The 13,926-nt window shown below is 44.3% G+C and overlaps 1 protein-coding gene across 9 annotated transcripts in view; it reads right to left on the bottom strand.

The window, feature by feature from the left end:
- Nucleotides 1-13,926, bottom strand: part of METTL24 (methyltransferase like 24) — a 180,951-nt gene that overhangs the window by 146,663 nt on the left and 20,362 nt on the right. For all 9 annotated transcript variants that reach the window (XM_082404870.1, XM_082404871.1, XM_082404873.1 and 6 more), the window contains exon 2: nucleotides 688-786. In XM_082404870.1, the coding sequence (XP_082260996.1) occupies nucleotides 688-786 (99 nt within the window). The remainder of the gene's footprint in view (nucleotides 1-687; nucleotides 787-13,926) is intronic.

Raw genomic sequence — 13,926 nt, 5'->3', positions numbered from 1 at the left:
AGCCTCCTTTACTCTCTGGCCTAACGCATCCCTGTCTGCCAAGCTTCTGTGGCAGAAAAGCGAAAAGGCAGACTTCTCCAAATACAAAATGGAATTTGAACCTCCAGATGACGGTTTTGGTTTGTGACACACTGGACTGCCTACTCATGGGCAGGAATCTGTCGCTTCACATGGTTTTCCAAAACAATTTTCTAAAGTGGATCTTTAAAACACATCGGGATGAATCATTAAAACATCTCAGGGTGACGATACTCCTGGAAGGGATAAGATGCCGAAGCAGATGGAAGGCATCTATTATATGCCTCTAAGGGAGTGAATATATTTAAGCAGCAAGGCCTCAGAAACTCTATCAAGTCCCTATCAGGAGGCACTGAGAAACTCCCCAGCCTTCTTTAAAAGGGGGTAATTAGCGGGACTTCCCTGGTGGTCCAAATGGTTAAGAATCTGCCTTCCAATGCAGGGGACGCGGGTCCAACCCCTGGTCGGGGAACTAAGATCCCACATGCCGTGGGGCAACTAAGCCCGTGCACCACAACTACAGAGCCCATGCACCACAACTAGCAAGAAGCCTGTGCGCCGCAACTAAGACCCGACGCAGCCAAAAATAAATAAATAAATAAAATTTTTTAAGGGTGCAATTAGCATCTTTTACAGAGTCTCCATAACCACTTGTGCCTGAAACACAACCTGAATGGTGCTGATGTATCTCAGGAACCTCAAGGCTTCTTCATCCAGGGACCGAGCAGGACCTGCCCAAGGCTGGAGATCTATATGCCACCGGGGACCCTGTAAAGGAGAAAACATAGGTCAGTGTGCAAGGTATCAGGAGCTTGGGATGGGGGTGGGAAGGACGCAGAGCATCAGCGAGGCAAGACTACTAGCCGCCTGCAAAACAAACACGGCTGCACTTTGCGGCAGGGGGTTGGTTCGGAGCTGCTATAGTTAAGGCCACATCAATCACAGGGAGACAAATGAGGCCTGAGAAAGCCCAGCTACCAGATTAAGCAGGAGACTGCAAAAGCTAGAGGGGATGTCTGTCTCGATCTTCTGATCAAAGGCAAACTCCACTCGATCCCGTCAGGCTCTCTCAGCTGCGGCTTTGTATTACCCGGAGCCACTCCCCGTTGTGGAGAAATCCTCCCCTGCCTACTATGGTTTCCAAGGCTTAGAGCTTCAGAAATAGGTGCCTCCTAGGGGCCAGTTTTGTTGTCATGGTCCCATAATGCCTGAATCCTCAGGGCGCTTGGGCACCTTCCCCCCGAGCAAGGGGGGGGGGGTGGCACCCAGAGTTCTAGACCTCAGTGCACCTGTCGTCTGGACCATGCACCTGCCAACAGTCCCTGGAGCTGGCACTACCACGGCTGGCAAGGGTGGCCTTCTAGCACTGTGGGACAGCCTCCAGCTTTCAGCAGAGGACATGGGGGCCTCCCAGGAGCAGGGGGATGAGAACCCTAAGCCCCCGTTTAAAGCAAGGGTAGAGTGGATGAAGGGTTGGGGGAAAGTAGTGGTGATCCAGAAGAATCAAAAATGGGGACCCCTCCAGTCAAAAGGAAGCACCAGTCATAAAATCCTTGCTAGAGCTCAAGTTCCCCACCTATAGTTGTCACCACCTGGAAACCTCCAGAGGCTCACTGTGATCCCAAGGGCAGAGTACTGCCCAGAGTGTATGATGGGGAAGGGCAGGGACCTGGGCAGGGAGAAGCCCCAGCAGCTGGCAGGGTGAACATCTAGTGTCAGGAAAGACTCTGGGGGTCTGGGCACAGGGGTTCCTGCAGAGTGATTAAGATGGGCCCCTAAACCCCATTTTAAGGTGAGGAAAGGGGCAGGGGAGGGTTCTGGGGACAAAATAAAGGGACTGTTCATGTACACACATTGTTCTCCAGTCAGGTATTGCAATGGTCTGAGCATGTGTCTCCCACCCCAAATTCCTATGTTGAAATCCTAATGCCCGGTGTGATGATGTTAGGGGGTAGGACTTTTGGGAGGTGCTCACGTCATGAGGGTGGAGCCTTCATGAATGGAATTAGTGCTCTTTTAAAAGAGACCCCTCATAGCTCCCTAGGCCCTAACATCATGTGAGGACACAGAGAGAAGTCAGCCATCTGCAGCCCAGAAGAGGGCCCTTACCAGAACCCCACCGTGCTGGCACACCAATCTTGAACGTCCAGCCTCCAGAACTGTGAGCAATAAATTTCTGTTGTTTGTAAGCCAGCCAGTCTGTGGTATTTTGTTATGGCAGCCAGAATAGCCTAAGACAGGTATTATGGCAAGAACTGTCTGTCACCCACAAAGAAACATCGAAACAGGCTAGCCCTGAGGCACTTTAGTACCTTTATGGTTTTTTTGCCCCTAAATGGGGTGGCCTAGGTGACTTGGGGTTAAACGGAAAGCAAGGAAGAGCGGGGCGCAAGCAGGTTAGTCAGTGTGAAGCCAAGTGTGTGGGCTTGGGGAAGAAGAGTACACTCTGGCATGAGGGTGCGAGATAAATGCAGACACTTTGTAAGTGGTAAAGCGTTATTCCGGGTTAGGCATTATGAGACTCATATCTCTGCACCAAGTCCCGAGAGCCCACAGTCTTAGTGGCTCTCAGGTCTGCACTGCCTTATGGTGGCTGAGAGCCCTGCAGTCCTCTGGACTGAAAGAAGCCTCACTAATTTCCCACAGGCTGTCTTTTCCTCAGCAATCCTTAAGGCAGGGACAGTTTCATGGGCATGCCACCTGCACAGTCTTAGAAGGGCTTGTGTTTGGCTCAGTGCTGACACTCTTAATAATTTTTTAACAAGAGCCTCCACATTCTTATTCTGTGCTGAGAGCCCTGCAAATTATGTAGTCAGTCTGCCCTGAGGGGCACCTTTTTTTGGGAAACAGGCTTTTCGTATAGCTGTTCCTGTTCTGTGAAGGTTGAGTAGGCAAGAGACTCCAGTCAGAGAGAGCCTGAGAACATTAAGTAATATATCTTCCCAGTTAATGGCTCCCACCCCCTATTTCTTTTTTCCTTCTCTAAATTAGCTGTTGATTACCATTCAGTCAAACAATACTTATTGAGCATCAGCCACTCTGTGCCAGGCACTGGTCGGCACACATTTGAATAAAACCCGGAGGCTCCAGGGAGGTGCTCACAGTCTGGTGGGGGAGACAGACACATACAAAATAAGTTTGACAGGGAAATGCTGAAACGTTAGGGAAAGTCATTCTTTCTGGGAAACTACTTAATTATGAAATCATAAATTATAGACACACTTTAGTACAAACGCCTCTTAGTTTTGCTTGGTCACGCTCCTTTTGCGTCTAACGACAAAGAGTGTCTTCCCAGGTTGCCGCTGCTGTCAGCACAGCAACACAATGCTGCATGCAAGCTTGTCCAGCCCTGGGGTTTAAAACTCCCCACATCATTGTCATGGGACCCTGACAAGTACCCTGGCACCTGGCCCAGGAGCCTCTTGATGAAAATGATAAAGTTCCCACATTATGGTTTTCCTCTAAATCAGGGATCTGTAAACTTTTTCTATAAGAAGTCAAACAGCAAATATTTTAGGCTTTGCAGGCCATACAGTTTCTGTTGCAATTCTTCACCGCCTGCTGTAGCTCAAAATCAGCCAAAGACAGTAAGTAAACAAATGGTCAGGACTGTGTTCCAATAAAACTCCATTTACAAAAACAGCCGGCAGGCTGGATTGGGCCTGCAAGGCTGTGGTTTGCTGACCCCTGCTCTATTTGATTCTAATTTGGTTGTAGACCAGCCTAGAGGAGAGTGTTTACTTGCAATAATGCAAGAGACACAGATTATGATATCTGGGTTACAAACAACTTTGTCATCTGGGTGACTGGGGAAATATTGGCCAGGTCCCAGCAGGATACAGTGGGAAGAATTTAATAGAGAGCCTATTTATAATACAAAGGTGTAGGCAGAGTTTAGGAAACCAATAAGGAGTAATGCAATACCTGTGGCTGGTAGCACCAGGGAGCCCTTTCAAACCCTGAGCCTGAAGGAGCAAAGAGGGGGAGGAATTTGTGGGACCCAGAGAGGGAAACTGCATGGAGAAGGTGTTTCATAGAAGAACACAGCCAATCCCATCACATCCAGCCCTATTACATACCCACCCTAACTGTCAAATCGAAGGATAAACTAGAGAAGAGGGAGGCTGTGGTTGGTCCATAGGTCCGCCTACTGGGGTGCAGAGCAGGAGAAGCAGGATGGAGAGTGGTGCTGGAGAGGCAAGTGGAAGGTCTCCTGCACAGCATCTTTGGAAAGAGGCACTGAGACTTGACCAGGGAGTCATTCATTCATTCAGTGGCCATTTGTGCCTCGTGCCAGGCTCTGGGTTACAATTTAATATAGGACAGAGCTGTGTACACCAATAAATGCAATGAAGTTCTGCAAGAGCTTTGACTGAAATCTCTATAGGGCACAATGGGGTCACGGAGAGATGAAGGACCCAAGTACCACTCCAAAATAAATACCAGAAAATACAAATGTAGATTATAGGAAGCAGTCTCCAATGTGAGAAGCCCAAAACTCTCAATAAAGAGACACCTTAAAAACCGCAGAAGCACTTAACCTGGGCTAACACACGAAAGTAATGTCACAGATCAATAACAGTGAATCCATACGGTGACTCAACATGACAAAACTATATAATTATCTTAAGAATCCACAAGCAGTATCCATCTTGCTATCTGATATTTCTCAGTTTCTCTGAGTGTTGACCACGACAAAGCTAAACACGACAGCTGGAACGGTGAATAACATAAGTTGAGGGGCCTCAAGTGGGGATATAATAGAAATATACAGCAGACAGATGCCCTCAGAAGTGCTCTGGCTTAATACTTTGGTTGAGCTGTTTAAAAAACATTTCACATAAAGTAATGTTCTCATCGGCATCAGTCTGACAGCAGTTTGTGATTATTTCCCCAAGGAAACCACTAGCTTTTATCATATCTTTCAATTATCACTTGTCTTAATTTTCTAGTGCACACATCAATATTTGTCCTTCAAAGATCCCACAAACAATTCTCTGAGCACCTTAAAATACCCATGGTTGGTGTTTACTAGTACAAGGCAAAAAACCCCATCTTTTTCTTTTAAAAAGATTTTATCATTATGATTTTACCCTCAAACAGTTCCCTAAATGCCAGGGTCCACTATTAGCCATGTGCTCCAAATATCGTGTGGCCAGGACAAGGCTACCCCCATCACTCCCAGGAGGTGGGAAGGTAGATTCCCAGTCCCTTTTGTCACCCCCACTTCCTCTTCAATTGGGTAAAGGAGCAGCTTAAGCAGAAGGTGGTGGAGGTACAGTCACTGGGGTCATTGGGGGCTGGTCTCTGTCCCCGGCAGGCTTGAGCTGAAACGTCAAATGGAGCATACACAATGCGTTGCCACAGAGAAGCGGCCAGGCTCCTGAGCCCCCGCAGGGGCGGTGGGCGGGGTGTGGGGGGGGTGTTGTCCAATTCCTTTGCAATCTGTGGTCCGGCCCCCTACCTAAACCACCAGGCCAGTCGTTCAAAGGAGCGCCTCCCGCAGCAAAGACAGCCATCCCAGGAAAGGCAGGGTCCCAGGTTTCTGAGGAAAGGCAGCTGCCCTCACCCACTTTCGTCTGTGAAGGATTCATCCGGCACTTCCTCCAGGAAACATGCGTTGCAAAGTGAACTGGTTTCTTCTAATGAGGGGAAATGTTTTGATTATACAGAAAAAAATTCCAAAAATTAACACTAAGCAAAGGATTCTATACACAACTAACTCATGTTGTTTGGGGGCTATTTTGCAGACATCTGAGCATCTCTTCCCAAAGGGTAAAAAGTGATCGCTGAGTCAGCCCAAGTTGGTGCACAGAGATAATGGATCTGGCTCTAAAGACGGCAGCAAGCACAGCCGTGAGGCTTTCACATATTTTTATAATTTATGACTTCAGCATCAAATTTGTTTCTTGAAAAAAGAAAATGATTCTTTCAAGCCAAAGAAACTGAATTCCAAGATTTTACTAATAAAAGATAATGCAAAATATAAAGCAATCTTTTAAAATACTCTTTTGCCTACCAGCCTACAACGTATGCATATAACAGAAATATATTAACTCAAGACCATAAGCCCCAAGCAAAACTGGTTGCATTAAAAAAAAAAATATATATATATATACAAACACACATATATAAAAGCAGAGCCACCCATGACTTGAAAAGAGAATCATCGATTCTGCCTCGTGCAAAAGCTTTCTTTGCTTTGAAATTTGGAACAACAGCTTCCTTCTTCAGAGGCCGTTTTCCCCACACCCATGAATGACCTCATGCAGGCCACACAGAAATTGTCCAATTAGCAACAGTTCCACCATCAGTTGTACAAGCAAGTTTTATACATGCATGTTTTTTACTTTCTTTTAAAATAAGAACCAAAGGAGTCTAATGGTCCCATTCCTCTGTGTTTCAGTGCTACAGTTCTTTGGGGATGAAATTGTATGACAAGTGATTTAAATAATCAGTTTCTTTATTGTGATGGATAATTGGTAGAGTGTCTGGGATATTTTTACGATGTTTCAATACTCTCAAATGCGCATTCCCACAGCTAGTAAGCTCTTGAAAGGTTTTAGAACCAGCAATTTTCTGCTGGGAGAGACGGCTAACAATTGATTTTCTGTGCTGTGGTTGTGCCTGTGGAAAAGAACAAGGTTGTGAGTCCTTGACTCAAACTAAACAATACGCTGAGCCTGTGTGATGAGTTGATTTTGGGAAGCCTAAGCTTTCTAGAAAAAAGAACAAACTCAAAACAAGCAAAATCTATTTATTTGGCAATTCTGCTGCAATTCTGTGCTAATTAAGAGCATCTGTCAGTGGGCGGGAAACAATGATTGAAGGAAATTGTTTGCTCCTTTTTAGAAGGAGAAGGGAGGCTGTGGGAGTTGTTGGGGGAGGCGGAGGCACAAAGTGGTACCTGGGAAGAGCATGAATCCAGATGAGCACCAGCCACTGTCTTTCTGGAATGCCCTGAGATAACCATGGTTCCTAGGACTTCGCTTGAGTGGGATTAGGGGCTCCCAGAGTCTCTGGGTGGCAGCTCACATGTCTCTCCCCACCAGTCTCATGTAACAGGACTTTCTCTCAGAATCAGCCCTGCTTTGGAAAGAGCAGGGGTCAGTTACACACTTTATTGTGACATTTAAAATTCAGGTACCCCATGCAAAAATTTCATTAAAAAAAAAAATCTCCGTTTCAGTTCTGGGTAACATGGATAAGCACGCCCGCACCCTGTGTCTGGCACTGAATACGGCAATAAAACCTGGACAGAATGCAGAGAGCAGCTATTTGAGGAATCTGAAAAGTAAATACTAGCAGGCAGATTGAAGACCAGAACTCAAAGTACCAGGAACCAGCAGTGAGGTTACCACTGTTTTTCTCCTGGTATTCCCCTCAAGCCCCGACTCGGGCAGCCACACACTGGATGTGGACATCATTGCAGACGAGAGCTCCAGGAGAAGCCCTCTAGTTCAGGCTCAAGGAGGGAAGGGGTCTCCTAATGCTCAGAGAAAGCAGGGGGCTTCCCCATTTCCCCCTCTCCTTGCATTTCCTTTCCTTCATTCTAGCATCCCAACTCCCAGGCAATCCCACTGCAGTGGTGGAAGCCACAGCAGGAGTCCGCAAGCACCTAAAACTCTGAGGAAAGGGAAGTTTCTTCTCTGATCTGAGGTTGTGGCCCCAAACCCTGCTGAGTATTTTCTCTCTTCTCAGGCAGCTTGGCCTTGGACTTGGACATAGTCACGAGAAGGGTGCCATAAAACGCAAGCAGAGCAAGAGTAACTGAAGTCTAGCCTTTCTAGCCAGAGGTTCAGGAATGCAGGGGACTAGATAATACAGTCAACCCTCGGTATCTGTGGATGCGGAACACTGGGGATACTGAGGGCCGAATGTAGTACGCCATTGTATAAGAGACTTGAGCATCCACAGATTTTGGTATCCGTGCGCATGCTAGAAACAATCCCCTCCCCACCCCAGATACCTAGATACTTGCATCTGCACGTGCATCTGAACCATTAGCATATCAAAAACTTTGAGAACCAAGCTAACAGACAGACTTCCACCAGGTCCCAGACTGGCCACTGGTGTCACGCATGTGGGACAGATCTGAAGAACACTGCAAAGATTTTGAAAACAGAACTGATACTGAAACCACAATCCATAGAAGGCTGGCTGGAACTTGAGACCTGAACCCAACCAGGTCAAGTGCCTGTAAAAACAAATATATGGACATTATCTATAGTATTTAAACATGACTCAGAGTCTCATGATATTACACACAAAATGCCCAGGATATAACCCAAAACTACTCAGCATATGAAGAATCAGGAAAATCCCAATTGGTGTGGGGAAAAGACAATCAACAAATGCCAATGACATGACACAGATACTGGAATTATTTGACAAAAACTTAAAAGCAACTATTACAGAAATACTCCAAGAAGTAATAGTGTACACTCTTGAAACCAATAGAAAGAAAGTCTCAGCAAAGAAATAGGATATATAAAGAGCCAAATGGACATTTCAGACCTGAAAAATACAATAAACAAAATAAAAATCTCAGTAGATGGACTCAATAGCAGAATGAATATAACACAAAAAAGAGTCAGCGAACTTGAAGATAGATCAATAGAGAGTATCCAATCTGAACAACAGAGAGAAAAAATTATTTGAAAAAGAAAGGAGGGCTTCCCTGGTGGCACAGTGGTTAAGAATCCGCCTGCCAATGCAAGGGACACGGGTTAGAGCCCTGGTCCGGGAAGATCCCACATGCGCGGAGCAACTAAGCCCGTGCGCCACAACTACTGAAGCCCGTGCGCCTAGAGCCCATGCTCCACAACAAGAGAAGACACCGCAATGAGAAGCCTGCGCACCGCAAGTAAGAGTAGCACCCGCTCACCACAACTAGAGAAAGCCCGCGTGCAGCAATGAAGACCCAACGCAGCCATAAACAAAATAAATAAATAAATTCATTTTTTTAAAAAATGAAAAGAGCCTCAGGGACCTGTGGACAATATCAAGAGGTCTAACACTCAGTTACTGGAATCCAAGAGGAGGAAGAGAAAGAATGCAGTGCAGAAAAAACTACTTAAAGATATAATGGCTAAAAAATTCCCAAATTTGACATTAGACATAAACCTAAAGATTCAAGAAGCTCAGCAAACCCCTAACAGAAAGACACAAAGAAATCTATGCCCATACACATCTTAATCAAACTGCTGAAAACTAAAGACACCGACAACAACAAAAAGCTCAGTCTCTTTAATCTTGTGATAGACTTAATAGTGGGCCAGGGTCCAGATGGGAAAGGCAGAGCCAGCCCAGCTCAAAAGGGCTTCTTACCCTGAGGTCCCCTCCCTGTCAAGGCCCAGTCCCACCTCCCCAAGTCCATCTGCTAAATGTCTTTGGCAGCAGACAGCACGCATACTGAAACCCAAATCCAGAGCACATTCTGAATCCTTTCCCCATCAATCTGCCACCTCTGCAACATTACACAGAGTGTAGGCTGGGAGGCAAGGGAACCAGAAATCAAATCAACTCTGACAAGAAAAAATGCACTATCATTCAAGCAGATAACTTTTAGGAAGAAATTTTTTAAATAAAATAAAAAATAAATGGAAAAGGAGGAATAAATGCTCAGCTCTAGATTTATTCTCTAAGTTATCCTGGTAAGTTGGAAAGAAATGCCAAACTAATTTGAGTTGGGTTTTGTTCTTAAACTGACGTCTTTAAATTCACTGTGTTTTTTGTGTGTGGCAAAATAGTTCAAGTCTGGGTGAGACTGAAACACACAAAGGGATGGTGAAGAGAATAAAATATATAATGTATTTTAGGTTTTTATCATTGACAACAGAAAGAGAAGCCAAATTCCTGGAGTAGATCCAGAGAAATGCAGAGGTTTTCATTCATTTTCATGATATAGAAACTATATAACATCTGCATACACAGTAGGCACTCAAATGTCAAATCATGGATCTCACTAGGGTTACACATCAACCATGAAAGGAAGGGAGGCGTTTCATTTGTCTTACGAAAGTAAGATTATATAAGACTGTTTGCCTAAGAAAGCAAAAAGGAATGTAGAAACAGCATTTATCACAGTTTTAAGGATTCTCTCTCTCTCTCTCTCTCTGGGACACACACACCCCTCCACACATATGCACACTGTATTCAAAACATATAAGTTACCCAGACTTGGGACTCAGAATCTTAGAAGCTTAATATCATCTGAATCAACATCAATCTGTTATGAGGTCATGGATTTACTTCAGTCTGAAAACTCCAGCCAGTTAATATCCCCCAAGTTATTTACCAGTTCCCAAAACATTACCCTCTCAAAATGGAAGGTCTGCAGGACCCCAATAAACCCATTTCAAGGATTCTTGAATCCTGAGTAGCTGCCAAAGCCAAAGGAGACATGGAGTTAGCAGAGGGCTGGGAGAACAGGAAAACCACCAGGAGGGAGGGAGAGGAATAGAGAAGGGAAACAAGAAAATGGGGGGCATGAGAGGAGAAAGGGTTGCTCCCCCAATACCTGCTCAGCAATCTCCATCCTCCCCACAAGTTCACCTGGGACCCAGGGTTGTCAGTAAGTGGTACCCAGGACTCTGTGGTGGCTCTCATGAGCCACATGAGTCCTCAAACCTCATGCCAAACCACAGGTCCCCCCATGGGTTCCCTCAGTGTGATCCTGAGGCTGCCAGTCACGTCCATGCAGATGCCTCCTTACTCAGCCTCTCAGCCTCCGAACCTCTGAAGAGGCTCTGTGGCACAATGTTGGGCAGAAAGCCTGTCAGTGCTAAGGCTCAGTGCTGCTGAGCAGTTTCACAGGGAAAGTGTTTCAGTTCTACAGCCTAAACAAGACATGATTTTTATGACCAAAGAGAATTAAAATGCGTCACCCAGCATCACCAAGTGCAGGGAGATGGGGATCATGGCAAAAAGAATGCATCCCAGAGGCCACATCTGAGATGCAGAGCTGCAGCACCCAATAGCCACCCCGCAGGCTGACGGGGGGTAACAGCAGCTGCGTGTGGCACCATGCATAGATGGGACACAAAGCCATCCCTGGAAATCAACCAGAGACACTGGACGATGCTTGGGTAGCCTCCTTTGAAAAAGGATGTAGCAAGCAAGACAAGGTGCTCTGCCGTGAGTAGGACAGCCGAGGGTGGGTGGGAGAGAAAGAGAAAAATGGGGTTCAGGACCCCAGAAAAAACACACACCACGGTTCAAGGGTATCATCAGTTTCCTGATGAGGCTGTCATATCCCACTGACTATAAGCCATCAGTTGCACACAACTATTTATGTATGTATACTTGTACGTGTGTATGTATGCACATATGTGTTTCTCAGTTTTAAGTGTATGTTCATTCATTATTAACTAACTTGTCATCTTTATATTGTCCATGTTTTATATTGTCCATATTGCCACTCTCTGGCCCTTTTGATTATGATATAGTATCTGGTAGCCTGAGTGAATCCTACTGACAATTAGAGATAAGACTCTGGTTCTGGGACATTCCTCACATGATTCTATATTTATAGAACATTTTTCTGTCTGAGTGCACTGTAAGTTATAGCGTCTGACAAGTAGAAGCAGCCCAATAAATGTTTCTTTTTCATCTGTGGGAGGCTGCCAGCAGTGTAAAACAAGGCAGAGAGAGAGCTGGCAGGACAACTCTGGAACCAAAAGCACTTTAAGCTTCAAACCTAAATGGAAGCTGATCATTAAGTGGCCCTTTTCAGGAACATGAAGAATTGCCGAAGGAAGCAGACCTTTTCGGAGGTCAATTATTACCGGGTTTGTAACTCTCTGAACTGAGAGTTCTTTGGTGAAAGAGAAAGGGACTCTCAAAGGTTAGAAGTGAAGCTGCCAAAGTATCATCTGACCTTGGCCCAGTCCCCTTTCCCCATTTCAAACTGGAAATAACAAGAGTAAAGGGGACAGATTGTGAAAATAAATACAGATTTAAACTGATGAAAAATGTTGACCATATTTCTTAATTGTATGAGAAAGGAGCACTAACACTCCTTGCATTAAACAAAAACAAGCAAACTTCCATCCACAGGAAGAGTTTTAAAAATAAACAAGTTATAGAATTCAGAAGACAGAAACTATTTCTAGCCTTAAATTTTGTTTCATACTAATAGAGAATCACTGTATTCAAAAAGACCTTAAGAGTGATCTAGACCAACTCCTTTATATTATAATTGAAGAAAATGAAGCTTAGAGAGGTGAAGTGACATACAAGTCACATAGGTAGGAGGAGGAGGGCTGTGACTTGCTTGGACCCATACTTCTAGGCTGCTAGTCCCATCATTGCTCTGCTACACCATGCTGCCTTCATCCCAGATCCAAGAGTTTTATCTTCTCCATATCCAGTTTTACTGTTAACATAGACATTTTACGCCCAATAGCAACTTAGAAGGGATTCCCAGGTGAAAACCACAATGGCTGCCTTGCACTTACACACTCATTGATGCAAGGGGTAACAAACTTATGAAATTCTTCATCCATAAGATGTGGAATATACTAAAAAATTCACCAGTGGCTCTGAAAATGTCATAGACGATGAATCCACAGTGAGTTAAAAAGGAGGATTAGAAAAGATTCAGGCCTTTCTGATGAATGGCAATGGTATATCTAAGCTGAGGCAAGGGCATCTTGAGTCCCTGAACGACAGCAAGAAGGTGAGATCTTGCCTCTCACCTCCCTCCCCAACCCACACTGGGAATACAGCATGAGTGATAAATATTTTTTCTTTTAACCTACTGAAATTTTGATGATGTTTGTTACTGCAGCATAACCTAGCCTATTCTGACTGACACAGGTCCCTAAAAGGCACTGGGTAAAAGATGGTTATCATTATTATAAATGCTTCCCCACAGAACCTTCCCAATGCCATGCCATCAAGGACTGAATGGTAGGCTAGAATGGATGACTGGTCTTATGGAGATTCTCCCATAAGGAACGAAAAGAAGTGTAACCAATGACAATTCATTGCCAAGATAAGACTCAGGGAAGTTAGGAAGTGCTCAGATAAAGACCATAAGGACACTGATTACAAAACAGATCCTACTCTCTGGTCTGTTTCCTAAAAGCATCTTGCCCCTAACATGCCAGGCCAGGCCTTTTCCCTCCTACCCAGAATTCTCTCCCTTATTCCCTAGTCAGTTCAAATTCCGCTTATTCTTCTGGATCCAGTTTTAGTCCCACATACTTCCCCCAAATTTCCTAATCACTCAAGCCTCTACTATACACAAAATAAACTATGCAAAGCAGGATCTTCAGCAACTATTGCTTGTACTTCTCATTTTATACTTAATCAGATGTTTGTTATAATTTGTTTCAAGTGTGTCAATCTTGTTTCTCAAACCAGACTACAAGCCTTGTGAGGACACCATGTGTTTTACTTCTTTTGCAGTCCCCCAGAGATATGATTCCAAGGGACATTTTTAAATTGATTTAAATGCCAGGGAGGAAAGAACATGATAGAATTCTTAGGATTAAGGACAATTTTTTTTATTACTTTTGAAGAAAGTAGGGAAATTCACTAGCTGGGCTTTATAGTAATATCTTAATCTAGCTAAACATAAATACTATTTATTTAGGTGGAAATAAATTATTATCAACCTTAAATGTCTTTGATTCAAATTAAAATAAAAACAGAGATGACAAGAAGTTTAGCAGGAATTCTGACAGAAACTTTAAGAAAGCATTGTTGAAAAAAAAGAAAGTATTGTTGAGAATTTAGGACATTTCATTCAAAATTAACATTTGTTTTGGTACATATATACAATGGAATATTACTCAGCCATAAAAAAGAATGAGATAATGCCATTTGCAGCAACATGGATGGACCTAGAGATTATCATACTAAGTGAAATAAGTCAAAAACAAATATATGATAGCACTT

This window comes from Balaenoptera borealis (assembly GCF_965194805.1).
Source record: "Balaenoptera borealis genome assembly, chromosome: 9".
NCBI lineage: Eukaryota > Metazoa > Chordata > Mammalia > Artiodactyla > Balaenopteridae > Balaenoptera > Balaenoptera borealis.
This window is presented reverse-complemented; position numbering and strand designations above follow the sequence as displayed.